The sequence below is a fragment of the Petaurus breviceps genome, unplaced genomic scaffold (assembly GCF_028583685.1).
Source record: "Petaurus breviceps papuanus isolate PSGF00001 unplaced genomic scaffold, PetGlider_PUasm1.0 175, whole genome shotgun sequence".
In the NCBI taxonomy this organism is placed as follows: domain Eukaryota; kingdom Metazoa; phylum Chordata; class Mammalia; order Diprotodontia; family Petauridae; genus Petaurus; species Petaurus breviceps.
Window position 1 is genome coordinate 24,510,230 of NW_027185764.1, and position 16,492 is coordinate 24,526,721.

At 38.9% G+C, this 16,492-nt stretch overlaps 1 protein-coding gene across 1 annotated transcript in view; it reads right to left on the reverse strand.

The window, feature by feature from the left end:
• The window catches only part of OTOA (otoancorin), an 82,349-nt gene that overhangs the window by 7,166 nt on the left and 58,691 nt on the right, over nucleotides 1-16,492 (reverse strand). Inside the window, exon 27 of the mRNA XM_069084938.1 lies at nucleotides 11,937-12,132. Coding sequence (XP_068941039.1) covers nucleotides 11,937-12,132 — 196 coding nt within the window. The remainder of the gene's footprint in view (nucleotides 1-11,936; nucleotides 12,133-16,492) is intronic.

The following is a 16,492-nucleotide window of genomic DNA, read 5'->3' on the forward strand; positions in this document are numbered from 1 at the left end:
GCTAATGAAGGACTGAGAGAAGTGACACAATTCAGGAAGTGAGGCAGAAATGCTAAAAAGACTCAGGTTCCAGATTTAGACGGCGTCTTCTGTTGGGACGATGGCAGAAGATGGAGCTGTGTGATACCTTACTGTACTGGACTGGCCTTCATTCCACACAGGGTAGTTGTAGAGAATCAACTTATAGTCCCTGGCACTTATCAGCTTATGGCAGGCCTGCATAACTTGTAGCCAGCAGGCCACTTACCACCCTTCGGCCTCTTGTGGCATGGCAAAGGATTTCTGGCAGTGAAAAATGGGGAGGAAAACATCCTTTGTATGTGGAGGAAATCCTTTGATGGGCAGCAAGCAGCCTGAGGGCAGTCAGCAGCCTCTGACCATAAGTTGTACAGGTATGGTCTATGGTCATGAAATCTTTACATGATTATTTTAGACCTATGGGTCAGGAGAGGACCCTAGCACTAGTAAGAAAGAGATTTTAGTGGCCCAAGATAAGCTGCTGCTATCACCAAGAAGTGTGAGACTTTGTCTTTTGTGTATAAAGGCAAGCACTCCTGCATCTTTGGAGAACACAGAGACCAACAAACCTTTGGATTTGGTCATCACTGACTTCCTATCTCTGGCAGGAGATCATAAAAACATAAATCCTATGTAGGCGATGACTGAACATTTCATAATGTATGTACAAACATATCCAACCAGGAACCAGAAAGTTTCTACAATTGTTAAAATGTTGTGGAAAAAATATTTCTCAGTGCATACACTTCCTACTAAGATCGATTTAGACCAAGGCACTGACCTTGAAGATGCTCAAGTTCATGTTAGCTTTGGATGATGTCATCTAAAACCATCCACACCTTGCTACCCTCAAGGGGACCCATAACCTGAGTTTGCAGTTGTATGCTGCTGAACAGATAAGGAACACAGATGGGAAGATCTCAGTGGAGATAAGACGTGACTTTCTAAGTAAACAAGGAAGTAAAACAGGAATAATGGGAGGCTCCATATCCTTTCTACTGATGTTTGGGTGAGAGCCACCTATATATATATATATCCATATAGGATGGGACATCCATAAGCAGCACACTTCTTGCTGAGAGAGAAGTTGAAAGAAGCTTCATACCTTCTTACAACACCAGTTCAGAAGACTGCTTTAAAAAACAAATCTCAGCGTCAAGACCTTCAACAAAGAATCAGTTTTGCTGAGAAACCTTGATGACCGTGGGCACATACAAGTTAGCAGATCTCCATTCCTGGATGTGGAAAGACCAGGCAATATGCCTTTTTACAAAATAGTCCTAGAGATCTGTAGGGTCTCTCTAAAAGAAATTCACCACAATCAATTTTTGCTTAGAAGTGAGTTGTTTGGACTCCTAGATATGTAGGTAGAAACTGATGGACACCTACTTCACTGGGTTCTTAGCAAAAGAGGCTTCCTACCAGTTTATACAAAGACTAACTGAACCATATAATGGCTTAGAAATTGAATTAGTGTCCAAATAACTCCAGTATCTCTACCAAGAAAACCCCCAAATGGGGTCATGAACTGTTGGACAATGAACAAAGAGTTCCACGATGAAAATGACTGAACAACAGGAGCGATTAAAAAAACAAAAACAAAAAAGATTTCAAATGAGGGGAGAAGATTAAACCCAGAGGCAACACTTCTCCTGCCTGAAACTTTAACTGTAGAGATACCTAGCATACAGAATACAGTAACACCGCCAGTCAGCCTGGGCCCTCTACAAGTTCAGGTTTAGAGATGAAAACTATAGCTCTCATTGGGATTGACAAGTCCTATCAGGAGCAGATATAGGTCAGCATATCATAGGATATCTAAACCTATTTGACTTTAGGTATAACTTGAAGGAGAAACGGTTATATATGTAGCCAGATGACTTTGCTAATGTTTACCAACTTAACATATCCTTTGCATATAACTGCATATAGTCACGTACTTACGTATGCATGTATATGCATACATTTCTGTAACATATGCATGTAATATGTTCTGCACAAAATTTAAACCTACACCACAAAAATTGCCTCTCAAGTAATACTTTTACTGTATACAATACTTATAATATACTTTATGTATATTGCATGTATTGTTGATGTATGTGTCTTGTGAATAATGCCCTGAGATGATTAGCTAGGATACAAAGTTAATGTTCCTTCTTCCATTAAGAGCTGGTTTTGATGCCACAGCTGATTTTGCAAGGCACTGCAAAATTCTGACCTGTGGGAAGAAAGAAGTGGGATGCTAGAAACTGGTATCACCTATATTTGTCTTTGGATACTGAGACTTATCCATTACCCATTCCTAAGGAAGCAGGAGGGGACGATGTCAGAAAGGCTGCTGGGGATGAGCAGAGAGAGAGATGCCATGCTGAATGCTACTGCTGCTAGGACTGTCTCCTGCTACCACCATGACTAAACTGGCAGGAGAGAATGGTGTGATAAAAAATTTTAGTTGGTGAGTAGCTACAGTTTTATCATTTCTATTGCCAAAGGGGGGAAAAACCTAGTAAAATGCAAACTTTTCTTCAATATCACTCTTTTTTTTCATTTGTTTGTTTTGTTTTTGCTTTTTGGAGGGAGAAGGATAATTGGAGTTAATTGACTTGCCCAAGGTCACATGGCTAATAAGTGTTAAGTGTCTGAGGTCAGATTTGAATTCAGGTCCTCCTGACTCCAGGGCCAGTGATCTATTCACTGTACCATCTAGCCACCCCTACCTCACTATCACTCTTACACTCTTAGGAGAATGCTGAGCTGTATTACCAATTTTTGTCCCATAAATCTATTTGATTTGTTTTTACCATTTATTTTTAAAGAAATTAATTTTTGTAAATTACTATGTCTTCTTAGGGTAGTGTGGACTTGTACATGTTCCCTATGGTGTTAAATACAACTGAGAGGGAAACTGTGTGATAAAATACCTATAAGGAAAGATTAAACATAATTACAGCTGGGAGGTATTACTTGGCAAAAATACAGAGGATCAATACTAAGAGATATTTCCAAATCATTATTTTATAATTGTCCAACAGCAGAGAAAAAGACCGCATGAACCCAGAAATAGCCTGAGCCTAAAATAGTACATTTAGAAAAGGGGAAGAGACATCTGGAGTCTTTTTAAGCCCTTTTGAAGCCCACTGCCTCAGGTATCTTTGGTTCTTTTACACTCAATAAACTCCAGTGGCTCCCTCTTAGCTCCAGGATGAAATATAAAATGCTTTTTTTGGCATTCAAAACTCTTCAGAACCTAACCCCCTCCTGTCTTTCCAGTCTTCTTACACTTTATTCCTCTTCATATCCTTTACAATCCAGCAATACCTTCCTTCTTCTCATTTCTCTCTTCATTTCTTAACTCTTTGCCTTTTGATTAGATGTTCCCCATGCCTGGAATGTGCTCTCTCTTCATTTTGGTCTATTGCTTTCCTTGGGATCCTTCAAAACTTGGTTCAAACCCCACCTTCTGCAGGAGGCCCTTCCCAAACCAATTCCTTCCCCATTTCCCACTGATAGTGCCTTCTCTTTGAGATTATTTTCCATCTACTCTATACAAATCCCATATGTACATAGTTGGTTGTAAGGTGGCTCCTTCCATTAGAATCTTCCTGAGGGCAAGGACTGTGTTTTTATTTTCTGTATATCCCCTTAGCATGGTTCTAAGTGTTAATAAAGGTTTAAGTGACTTCCAGTCCGGAAGTTTTAATAAAACTCCTTCCCCAAAGTGGGGAAAAAAGGGCAGAGATACACCCAATGCCTGATGGAGAAGTTTGGAATGAGGGGTGCCACTAACATAAAAGGAAGGGTGCCCATCAAGGAATAACTAGTTCTAAGCACAAGCACCTACTACCCCCACACAACTGACATCTAGCCTCAAATCATATTCCATATTAATGTAACCCAGACATCTGGCTATCTGCCCCATCACAATGCCCAGGTATTCTCATTACTTCTTACATTTCTACCACTTGTTTTGGGAATAATAATCAAAAAACTACTTCAATCACTTCTAGAAAGAGGATGAAAATCTATTGCCCCATGGCTCCACTCACCATCCTTGTGACTTACCAGGTCAAAACTACCGTCTCTGTCTACATCTACCTCATATGTGTTCTCACCCCTTATTAAAAGGTAAGCTCCTTGAGGACAGGTACTGTCTCATTTTTGTTTTTGTACCCTACCTCTCAGTACCTAGCACAGTGCCTGACACATAGTGAATTCTTTTTTTAAATTAAATTTTATGTTTATTTTTAGTTTACAGCATTCATTTCCATAAGATTTTGAGTTACAAATTTCTCCTCATCTTTCCCCTACCCACTACCCCAAAACAGTGATTCCAATGTATACCCCCACCCCAATCTGCTCTCTCCTATATCCTCTCTCATCCCCCTCTAACTTTATGGCAGGGCAAGATGGATCTCCATACCCCAGTGCCTGTACATCTTATTTCCCAGTTGCATGTAAAAATAATAATAATAATAATGATAAATTTAAAAAAAATTTGATTTTAAAACTTTTAATTCCAGATTCCTTCCCTTCCTCCCTCATCACCCACCCTTACTAGGAAGATAGGCAATTCAATATAGGTTGTGTATGTGTAATTACACAAAACATTTCCATAGTGGATATATTGTGAAAGACTGACTATATTTCCCTCCATCCTATCCCCCCCCCCCACACACACTTATGCTATTCTCTACACATAGCAAATTCTTAATAAATGCTTTTTCATTCATGTAGAACAGGTAGAGTAAAGGTAGTGGAATTTCAGAGAACTGAAGTTTCATCAACTATGAAACTATCAACCCACCCTATGCAATATTGCCCTCCCCATCTTTGTAATCATGCTGTTTATTCCTCCATATTGGCTCTGCCCCCCTATCATGCTGTTTTAAAAAAACTCCAAAGAATAGTGGGATGGTAGGACAGGAGAGAAGGAAGAAAAAGCAGCAGAAGAGTCAGTACTAGGTAACCAGAGTTACTTTGGTAACTGGTAGAGCAATTTTTAAAAAAAAATATTTATTTATTTATAGTTTTTTTGTTTTGTTTTGCTTTTTGGAGGGGGGGAGGTAGGGCAATTGGGGTTAAGTGACTTGCCCAAGGTCACATGGCTAGTTTTTTGTGTTAAGTGTCTGAGACTGAATTTGAACTCAGGTCCTCCTGATTCCTGGGCCAGTACTCTATTCACTGCACTACCTAGCTGCCCCTATTTTTAGTTTTCAACATTTATTTCCACAAGATTTTGTGTTACAATTTTTTCTCCCCGTCTTTCCCCTACCCCCACCCCAAAATAGCAAGACTACTGCATACCCCTTCTCCCAATCAGTAGAGCAATTTTTTCTACCAGAAAAATTAGACCCACAGGGGCAGCCAGGTGGCGCAGTAAGTAAGAGCACCGGCCCCAGAGTCGGGATGACCTGGGATTGAATCTGGGCTCTGATACTTAGTACCACACCCAGAAATAACTGGTCATGTAACCTTGAGAAAGTTATTTAACCCCGATTGCTTTAAAAAAAAAAAAGAAAAAGAAAAATAGACCCACAAGAATATTTCTTTTTAAGAATAAAAGGATGAAGAAACTCTTTTGTGGGGGAGGGGGGGGAAGAAGGCTTCCTGCCCAAATTTACTCCTCTAAAATATGGATCTTTCAGACTCAGTGGGCATTCAGACAGATTCTTGATTACTTAGAAACTGCTAATCCATTGTGGGAATTATTTTGGCTTATTTGCTTCTTTTCCTCCTTGAATTCATTGCTCATCATTTTATTGACATCTGTTGAGTTTCACGGTGAAAAAGTAGATAAAGCACATACCAGGCAATATTACTTACTTATGTCTAGCTCTGGTAAATTAAATGTATTGCATACATAGATATAAGCTATACCTGAAGGAAGTTGGGAACTTGATTTCATTCATGTCAGTGTGAAGGTGTGACCTTTGCTAACCCGAACCTTTGATCCTATGACAGCTTTTAACTACTAACATTTTAACTAAACTCTGACCTCAAGCGTTCAGCACATTGATTTAGCAATCTCAAAAACAAGTCAACAAGCATTTAATAAGTGTTTTTCTATGTGCCAGGTACTGTGGTAAACGCTAAGAATACAAAGAAGGACAAAAAGCATCCCAGGCTCCCAAAGACCTCACAGACTAATGTATCAACAGTCTAATTCCCTTCAAGAGGAAGAGGGATCCCACATATTTCTTGGCCCAAGATCAAAGTTGTAAGTGGAAGTTACAAAGTGTCAGATTCAGGCTGAAGGCCAGGAAAATCTTTCCAGAAATCAGACCTGTTCACAAAGGGTTGCCTTGAGAGGTAAAGTTACCCTTCCCTGAAGGTCTTCTAAGGCTAGAGGTTCAGTTATCAGAAATGTCAGTCTGATTATTTTTTCCATCAAGTTTCCATTTTAGGTAGCAGCAAATCATTACTAAACCAGTCAATTCCTTCAAGTGCTAGCTAGTTACAATAGGTTGGGGTGGGCGGTAGGTTTGGAGTGCTGTCTTGGCAACATATAAAATCTAATGATTGGGGTATGGGGAGGAAAAAACTGGGATGCCAAAGCTAAAGGAGCAGACAGAAAGTTACAATAAAGTCTGACCTAGGAGAGGCAGTGTGGTATAGTGGAAAGAACACTGAAATTGGAGTCATAAGACTTGGATCGAAATTTTAGCTTGGCTAGTTACTCAGGGCTAGTGACATCGGGCAAGTCACAATTTTAGGTATAAGCTTACACTAGCTAGCTTCTGTCGTCCTTTCCAACTCATATTCTGACCTCAGTTGTACCCTCTTTAGGCCTCAGTTTCCTCATCTGTAAAATTAAATCATTATATAGATAATTGCTAATGTCCCTTCTTTTTATAATTCCTTTGATCCTCAGTTAGGAGGCCTGGATCCAAAGCCAGTCTCCAACATTTACTAGCCCCATATTTTTATTTCTTCATCAATAAGATAGGTAAAATAATACTTCTATATTTCTTATAATGTTGCTATGAGAAAATAGTTACAGAATTTCAGAATTAAAAGAGATTCCAGGGACTAGCAAGTCCAATAATAAATAAATGAATAATGATTAAAAATTTTAAAATCTAGCCCTAAAACCTCAAAATATAAGATCCCAGGCCATCACCAGTTGTCTTGACTTTTGTCTTGTCACTGGACTTCAGTGACTGGAGGACAGAGTGGGACTGATCACTTTGCACAGCTCTGCCTCACTCAAATCCAGTTCATTCTCAAGTCAAGACATCACCCTCCTGATGTCATTGGTCCTCTTCAAGAAAGAACAAACAACAAGCTGACCCAAAATCTACTCTTCAATACTTTTTAACAAGTGATTATCCAGCTTCCACCAGAAAACTTCCAGAAAGAGAAAGAAAGAGAAAGAAAAAAAGGAAGGAAGGAAAATAGACACAAGAAGGAAGAGGAAGGAAGAAGAGAAAGGAAAGGAGGGAGGAAGGAAGGAAGGGAATGAGTAAATAAGGAAGGAAAGAGACCAAATTTGCCTCTTTACAGCTTTGACCCTTTGCTTCTAGTTCTAATCGGTAATGCCAAATAGAAGGCTAATCCCTCTTCCACATGCCAGCTATCATGTTCCTCCTAATTCTTTTTTACCAGTATAAACAACTCCAGTTCCTTAAAAGGATCCTTATGTGCTAAACTGAAACTAGGTTGGGGTGTCAGAACTTTGACCCAGGGTGCTAAAATGTAGGAAGCACTGATAGCACAGCATAGCAGCACAAGAAACAACTGAGTTCAGCGCCTAGTTATCCAAAAAAATGACAAAAATGGGAAGCTACCACTAGATGGCAGCATGCCCCACCCGAGTCGTTCTAACAAAATGAGTTCTCCCTGGTTGATAGAGCCTTTGCCAATTCTCTAACTGAATTTGAAAAAGTGAGGGAGAGGGAGAGGGAGAGAGAGACAGGAAGGGAAGAAAGGAAGAAAGAAAGAAAGGAAGGAGGTAAGAAAGAAAGGAAAAAAGAGATAAAGGAAGAAAGAGAAAGAAAGGGAGAGAAAGAAAGAAGGAAGGAAGGAATGAAAGGAAGAAAGAAAATAAGAGAGAAAGAAAGAAAGAAAAAGAAAGAGTATGGCACGAGTTTGGAGAAGCTTGATCTAGGGCATGAAAAATGCCAGTTGTGGCTCTGTTTGTAGTCCCCATCCTGGCTGCCCTCTTTGGGACAAGTTCTAACTTGTCAAGGTCCTATCAACTCCCTTGTTTGGCAAAACATGCCACTCCAATGCAGAATTTCTAGAGTTTTGTTTTGTTTTCTGCCCTAAACCACTGTTAACTCATTTTGAGCTCATGGTCTACTAAAAACTCAGAATCTTTTTTTTTTTCCACATGAATTGCTAGCTAGTTATACTATCCATGCCACAGAATTTGCAAAGAAATTTTTTTATCCTAAATGTTTTATACTTATTCCTGTGAAAATTCAGTTTCTTTAATCCACTTCATTTTTCTAGCTTACTGACCTTTTTATATCCTTGTCATCAAAAATGTTGGCTCTCCCCTACTAGCTTCATGTCAAACTGCAAATTTGACAAATATAACATCTCTTTTCATCTGTCATAGATAAAAATATTGGAAAACACAGGCTGACTTCAGGTCCCTGGACACCTCCATTGGACACTTCCCTCTGAGCTGACATTGGCCTGTCAAGCCATTGATTTGGATCAACCAACCAGTTCTGAATCTGTGTGTGTGTGTGTATGTGTGTGTGTGTGTGTACATCCTATCCACAAGGATGGCATGTGAGACTTAGTCAAGTGCCTTGCACTTGTAAATGTCTAAATAATTTGAATGTATTATTACTATTATTGTTAAAGCAACTGCAATACAGTTAGGCAAGAGAGGAGCTAGAACAGAAACTAGCAGTCAGGAAATCAGGGAATTATTCATGGGTGCTCTAACCATACAGTTCATGCTGTCTCTCTGTCTCTGTCCCTGTCTCTGTCTCTGTCTCTCTCTCTCCCTCCCTCCCTAACGAGTTGGGGCATGTTAAGTCATTCCCCATGAACCTTCTCTCCCTTAAAGGAAACAACCCACTTGGAACCAAATTCATAATTACATACAGGATAAAAATTCTGTAACCAAAAAAACTTATGAACCCTTAATCAATGGACCACTTGGCTGAAACAGTATTACAACCAAATTCCAGTACAACCAATGAATGGAGACGATTCCTGTCTATTTAATGCTTGGATATTTGTCCTAGGTAGACAACAGATCACAGTAAATTATTAACTTCCTGAAGCTCGACAGGCAGAAAAGGGCATAACAGAATAATTCTGGCTCAGATATATTTATCTGCCTCTTTATTAGGAAACATGGAGGGTGTACCAACCCATTCTCTCCTCATAGAAATGCAGGCCTACCCTGAAAAGATCAAATCTGAGTTCTGATATAATCTCTTAGATTTCTACAAAGAAATATACCCACACCACCTCCACCCTTCCTCAAAACATCACTTGCTTCTTTGGCAAAGCATTAGTTCCAACTAATCAATCGATAAGAATTTATTAAGCAGCTACTATGTCCAGGCATAGTTTTGGAAATACAAAGAATAAAATAATACCTACTCTCCAGGAACTTGAAGCAATGAAGGCAGGCATTGTATGAATCCCATTTTTGACAATTCTGTTTTTTTAAACACCCCAAAAAGTACCTGTGCCGACCTACTATTAAAGAGAAACTGTTGGGGGGGGCTAGGTGGCTCAGTGAATACCACACTGGCCCTGGAATCAGGAGGACCTGGGTTTGGATCTGACGTTAGACACTCACACACACACACACACACACACACACACACACACACACAGCCATGTGACCTTGGGCAAGTCACTTAACCCCAATTGCCCTCCAAAAAGCAAAAAAAAAAAAAAGGAGAAACTGTGTTCCACTCATTTGGCCTTACAAAAGCTGTCAAGTCCATTGCAAAACCCAGAGTTGCCACATTCTAATAATTTCTCTGCAATTTTTGACTCATCCTTGCCTCTTCACATTCTTTCTACTTCCATTTCCCTGTTTACTCTGTTGTTTCCCACTCTGCAAATTGTATCCACAGATCATATTCCAGTATACTTTCTGTGGGATAAGCCTGACTTTTAGGCAACATTAGAATTTTGCTTTATTAACCATTGTTTTAAATAAATAGGCTGGGGTCTAGAATTATTTCTGCTCACATAAATATATATGTTGTAATGATATTTGTTCTTTGATCAGCACTTTAAATGGAGGTTTGTTTTAGATGATATACCATCTCTAAAGGAACATTTTCCCAAAGGAAGTGGAAGTAGGGATTCTTTTGGATAAATGTTTCTCTGCTTTAAACACCCTCAACTCTACTTTTGGCTAATATGTTTGAGGAATACTTAAATGTACTCAACAATGAAATAGACCTTAACTGAAAATGCCATTAGGCACACATAATGGTGGCATTTTTATTGTTTATGATCTAAGTAAGCGATCTGTATTTGAACATCTGAGGAGTGACTTTCCATATTCCAGGAGTTCAGAAGTCTGTTTGTATAAAATGCTACAAGTATCACTTGCATTTGTCCATATATGCGGGATGATAATGTTTATTTTCACAAAATTTCCAAAGTAAAATTTAGTTTGAGCCAATACTTAAGGTGCTAGTGAAAAGGAAGGAGAAATAGCTCCAGATTGTCTTCTAGCAGTTTTGATTCTATTCTATTCTAGCTTCTGAGTAGGTATCTAACTTCTGTCCCACCTTTCTCTTTTCATCTTATTTCTCTCTTTCTTCTCCCTCTTCTCTAAAATCCTAAATAGGGAGATGGGTTTGAGGAAAAGAATATAAACAAGACTGGGGAAGAGATTCATGGAATTCTTCTTTTTTCTTCCTTCCCCCACCTTAAATTCAGGTTATTTTTAGAATATACACACAAATATACATATGTATCAACAATCAAATCAAGTCAACATGTATATGATAAGTGTTTGTATTCTAGAAATAATTTATTTATTTATTTTTTTAAAGCAATTGGGGTTAAGTAACTTGCTCAAGGTTACACGGCCAGTTGTTTCTGGGTGTGGTGCTGAGTGTCTGAGCCCGGATTTGATCCAGGTCATCCCGACACTGGAGCCGGTGCTCCTACTCGCTGAGCCACCTGGCCGCCCCTGAACCCAGGTATTCTTAACTCTGGGACCAGCTCTCCATCCATTATATCATGCTTCTTATGATATTCTATCATTTACTTTTTTATTATCAGTGACCCATAAACTATATCTCGTGAATTAAATGTACATTCAGAGAAGATGGAAGAAATATCAAGCCAGGGCAGGTGAATCCTAGGTGGGTATGATATCCAAGGTCAACTTTAGGTGAATATGGGACCTTATGCAAACTATATAGTATCTTTCCTCTCTTATTCCATACCACAACTCCCTATCAACATTTTCCTTCAGATGAAATCTGGTTAAAATGAAAAAGGAAGAGCAGTCTTGAAGGAAAAGAGTAATCATGGACCCTAATGAGTATGGGAGAATGACATGATGTAATTCCACTTGTTTTACCTTAAATGATGGTAGCCTGTAATTTTTTCCCCCTATCTTTCAAAAGGATTGATGCTTATTTCATGATCACACTCATGAAAAGTATCTACTTAGTTACCGGCTGGTAGAAGCTACCTCTCCTGTGCTAGCATCACTAGCTAGGCAATGGTCGCTACAGGTAAATGGGACATGAGTCCCAAAACTTGGGACCTGAGTATTTACCCTGATTTGCCATATTTTAGGAATAACTTGTCCAGGGGAAGAAAAGGGGGAAGGACTGCCTGAACTTTGTTAGGCACTGAGTGGAAACCATCACGCTGAGTCTCTCATTATCTCTCTGGTGCAGCGTATTGCATATGTGTGTGTTGTAGAGAGGAGAATAGAGGGACAGAAATGTGGTTTCGCTCACAGTCGGAGGACTGGGAATGTGGAATGCTGGTGGTGTCCATATTTAGCAATGCCTCTAGCTGGAAGTTGGTCTTGGCGCCATCTAGTGCCAGCTGGAGACTCTGCAGCTGCAGCATGTTGAGGTGTCTCCTCTGGGGTTCTGTTACCCAAGCAGCATTCTCGGGACCCAAACTGGCGATCTGTTCTGGAGACAGTTCCTGGAGGAGGGTAAAGAAGAAAAACATTCTCAGAATATGTCATCTCAAAAACGCAAAAAAAACTAGAGGTCTTTTGAGTCACATTGTTTTCTATCAATTGTTGTGTGGACCCTCACAAATAGCTTCCTTCCAACCTTCCCATACAGTTTCTTTGCTCTACTGAATGCTTAGTTCATGGTCTGTTATTCTGTACCAGGAGTTCTTGACCTAGCATCCATGAACTTTTATTTATTTATTGCTTTTTGGAGGGGGGAAGGTAGGGCAATTAGGGTTAAGTGACTTGCCCAAGGTCACACGGCCAGTTTTTTGTGTTAAGTGTCTGAGGCGGGATTTGAACTCAGGTTCTCCTGACTCCAGGGCTGGTGCTCTATTCACTGTGCCACCTAACTGCCCCTGGGTCCATGAACTTTAAAAAAAAACGCTGATAACTGTATTCAATATAATTCATTTTCCCCAGGTAACCCTATGTATTTTATTTTATTCATCTAATGATATTATTCTGAAAAGGGGTCCTTCAGTTCTCCATGAGATTACTCCTGTTCTATATAATCTCAGAAACTTTGAACAAGGCAGTTAAAATCAACAAATATTTATTAAATGTGCACTGTGTTCAAGGTACTAGAGATGCCGACAGATACATCAAAAACTGCTTTCAGGGAGTTTCAAGAGTACACCATATACACAAATAACTGATACAAGGGAGAACCTCCATGTCTTCATCTATAAAATGGAGATAATGTTACTGATACTATCTTCCTTCACAGGGTTGTTGTGAGGCTCAAATAAAATAATGTGTCTAGGGAATCAGGAGGACCTGAGTTTAAATCTAGCCTCAGATACTTGACATTTACTAGCTGTGTGACCTTGAGCAAATCATTTAACCCCATCTGCCTTGCCTTCCCCCCTCCAAAAAATAAAATTGAAAAATTAAAAAAATAATAAATCTTTAAAAGATGCTGCAGAAATTAAGCTACAACTACTACTTCAGAGGAGGGATGATGAAGAATGCTACTCAACTCTTGATGCAATGGACTCGATGTCTAATGAGACATTTTTAGAGACAGCAAATGTGGGAATTATTTTGCTTGACTATGTATATTTGCTACAAGGGTTCTGCTTTTCCATTTTTCTTTCTCAGTGGGGAGGGAAGAATGTGGTAGGAGACAAAATTAATACTTGCTCATTTATGAAATTTAATAGAATTAAGTTATAATTTCTCATGGATATAGTAAATGTAATTATTACTGTTATTAAAATAAACTCCATAAAATTCCTTTTCTGACACCTTACTGTAGTATGGAGGTGACTCTGGGTTCCACAATGCTATAGAGTCAGAGAGAAGCATTCTACCAGGAATGGAGGTTCTACCAATCAGGAAAGGCTTCTAACATGGTCCTAGAAATAGACTGCATCTTAACTACACATGTATAACCTATAATGAATTGTTTGTCTTCTCAATGGGGGTGGGTGAGGAGGGAAGAAGGGAGAGAATATGGAACTCAAAGTTTTAAAAACAAATGTTAAAAAATTGTTTTTACATGCAATCTGGAAATAAGATAAACAGGCAACGGGGTATAGAAATTCATCTTGCCCTACAAGAAAGTAAGGGGAAAGGGGGAAAGAGATGGATAGAGGGGCATAGAAGAGAAGGCAGACCGGGGGAAGGGATAATCAGTATGCTTGCCATCTTGGGGTGAGGGTAGGGGAGAGATGGGGAGAAAATCTGGAACTCAAAATCTTGTGGAAATGAATGTTGAAAACTAAAAATAAATATATTAATAATATTTCTCTTAAAAAAAAAGAAATAGACTGTATCTTCTGAGTACCAGCCTAAAAAAAATGTAAACACATATCAACAATAGGTTAGCCATTAGCTGATGAATTTTTTGGCCATGGCAGTCCATGAAATGCCCCAAATACAAAATAGCCCTTAATCCTACGAAATTGCCTTCAGCTTCTACAGTATTGGTGGCAGCTGGTCAATAAGCATGGCAGAAAAGAGGATCATTTGGATTCTAGCAGCTGAGAATATCTCATGTGCAAATAAGGGACTGGATGAGGCACTCAAGGAAATAAATTTGAGAAAAGGAACTCAACCTGATCAAATACATACTGAGAAAGTAAAATTCATTCTAAAGGAGACAATTTAAAAAGTACCCAGAGGTCAATTTTTAAATTTATATCAAAGAAAAAAATATACAAACAAATGGAAAAGGTCAGATAGACAAGACTAATGCCAAAAAAAAAGGCTATCAATTAACTATTGACTCAGAGGTACTTTCTTACCCGTATAAATTCTTTAAGAGATTGGATCTATTTACCTAGCAAGAGTATCCTTGATGAAAATGTGAGAAAGGAGCAAGAAAAAATAGAAACCTTCCTCTATTGCATGATTCCACAAATGATGACAAGAATAGTAGAATATAACATCCCACTGTTTGTTGTTTGTTGATTACAAAAAAAAAAGTCTTGACTTGGCATAGTAAAATGTAGTATTGAAAATATAGTCTCTTCAACAAGATGTCTCCTGTGCAAATGTTGTCAGATGCATTGATAAAAATAACTTTTCTCAATGATCTTCTGATTATGATATCAAATGGAACATAAAATAGGGAAACAGATGCTCACCACAGGTATTAAGGACAAGGTCCTATATAAAGTTTGAATGGAGAAGGGTTTACTTTAAATAGTAAGAATCTCCAGATGCTAGTTTTTGCAGACATTGAGTTGGTTGCATAGAGCCCTAAAGCATTACAGAATCATTTAAATGAAGTCCATGACTCTTTGAAAGAAGCTGGCCTAGCCATCTGTGCAGAAAATGTATGAAGCACAGAAAAAAAGTTGATTATGCAGGTATATTGTCAAGATTATGACATTTGGTTGGGCAGGTTACTTAGTGGAGACAGATAATTGTGCAATGCTTTTAAGGATACTAAACTGTGCCCTGCAATAAAAGATCATATTTTTAATACTGATATTCCCTCAGAAATGCTATGGCTACAAATTATGGAACACTGTGATTTTATAAAATTAAGAATTACAACTGGGGCATCTAGGTGACGCAGTGAATAGAGTATCACTTGGAGTCAGGAGGAACTGAGTTCAAATTCGGCCTCAGACACTTAACACTTATCCAGCCATGTGACCTTGGGCAAGTCACTTAACTCCAACTGCCCCTCCAAAAAGAAAAAAGAATAGGAAAAAAAAGAATTACAACTGACCCAAAAGCAATGGAAAGATACATGTTGGGTATAGGTAGCCTGAAACATACTACTAATGATGGTTTGGGCACAAGATGTGGTGTAGAAGACATCATAGAGACATCCTTGACTAGAAAACAGGGTAAACTGAGAATCGGGGCAGGGAGGGAAGTGGCCTGAGTATTGCTCTGGTGCCTGCAAAATATTAAAAAGACCTAGCAGAAAATCTCTAGCATTTGAGGGGGATTCTCCAATGAGGGATCTATGATAGGATATGGACAATAAAAGGGCATGGAGAGTCTGTGATCCACACCAGGGGAGAGAGAACCCTCACTGCTGAGAATACATGACCATCAAAGCATCAAAGTATGAATGTCTGTAGGTCACTTTGTACCACTCTGTTGTATTTTATTTTATAGTTGTATGATAGTCATATTTTATATTATAGTTACTTTTCTTCTCCCTCCCCCCACTAGATTGTAAACTCTTTGAGGGACAATACCATGCTGTTTTTCTTTTCTTTGTATATCTCTCAAGACCCAATACAATGTTTTACACAAAGGAAGATTCCAAAAAGCGTTTCTTGTTTTTGTTGACCTACCCTCCTACTGTTTAAGATTGATGGTTAAGAAAGACAATGACGATGCCCAGTGATATAACACAATGAGAATTTGTTCAAGGGAGTTGTCCAGGACTGGTAGACATTCTCTTGGAGGGCAATTAGGAGATTGCATGGGGCAGTGGACAGGGATGAACATGAAACACTGAAATTGTGCTTTGGACTTAAACTTTAATCTTGGCTTTGCCATTTACTACCTGTGTGGGTGTGGACAAGTCACTTAACTTCTCCAGGATTCAGTTTTCTTATCTTTAAAAGGAAAGAATTGGACCAGATGATCTTTAAAGGTCTCTTTAAAGTTCTAGATCCTAAATCCAATAATCCAATTCATTAAACACTGTTCTTATCTGCCCATGATAGCATCCCTATACGAGCAACTTACCAATCACACACACACACACACACACACACACACACACACACACACACACAACCCCCAGGACAGTTGCTTTAAAAATATCTCATACCTCAAGATGGTGAGGCTGATACCACCAGGCTCTATTAGGATAATCACACAACAGTGCAGATTCCCTCCAAGTTA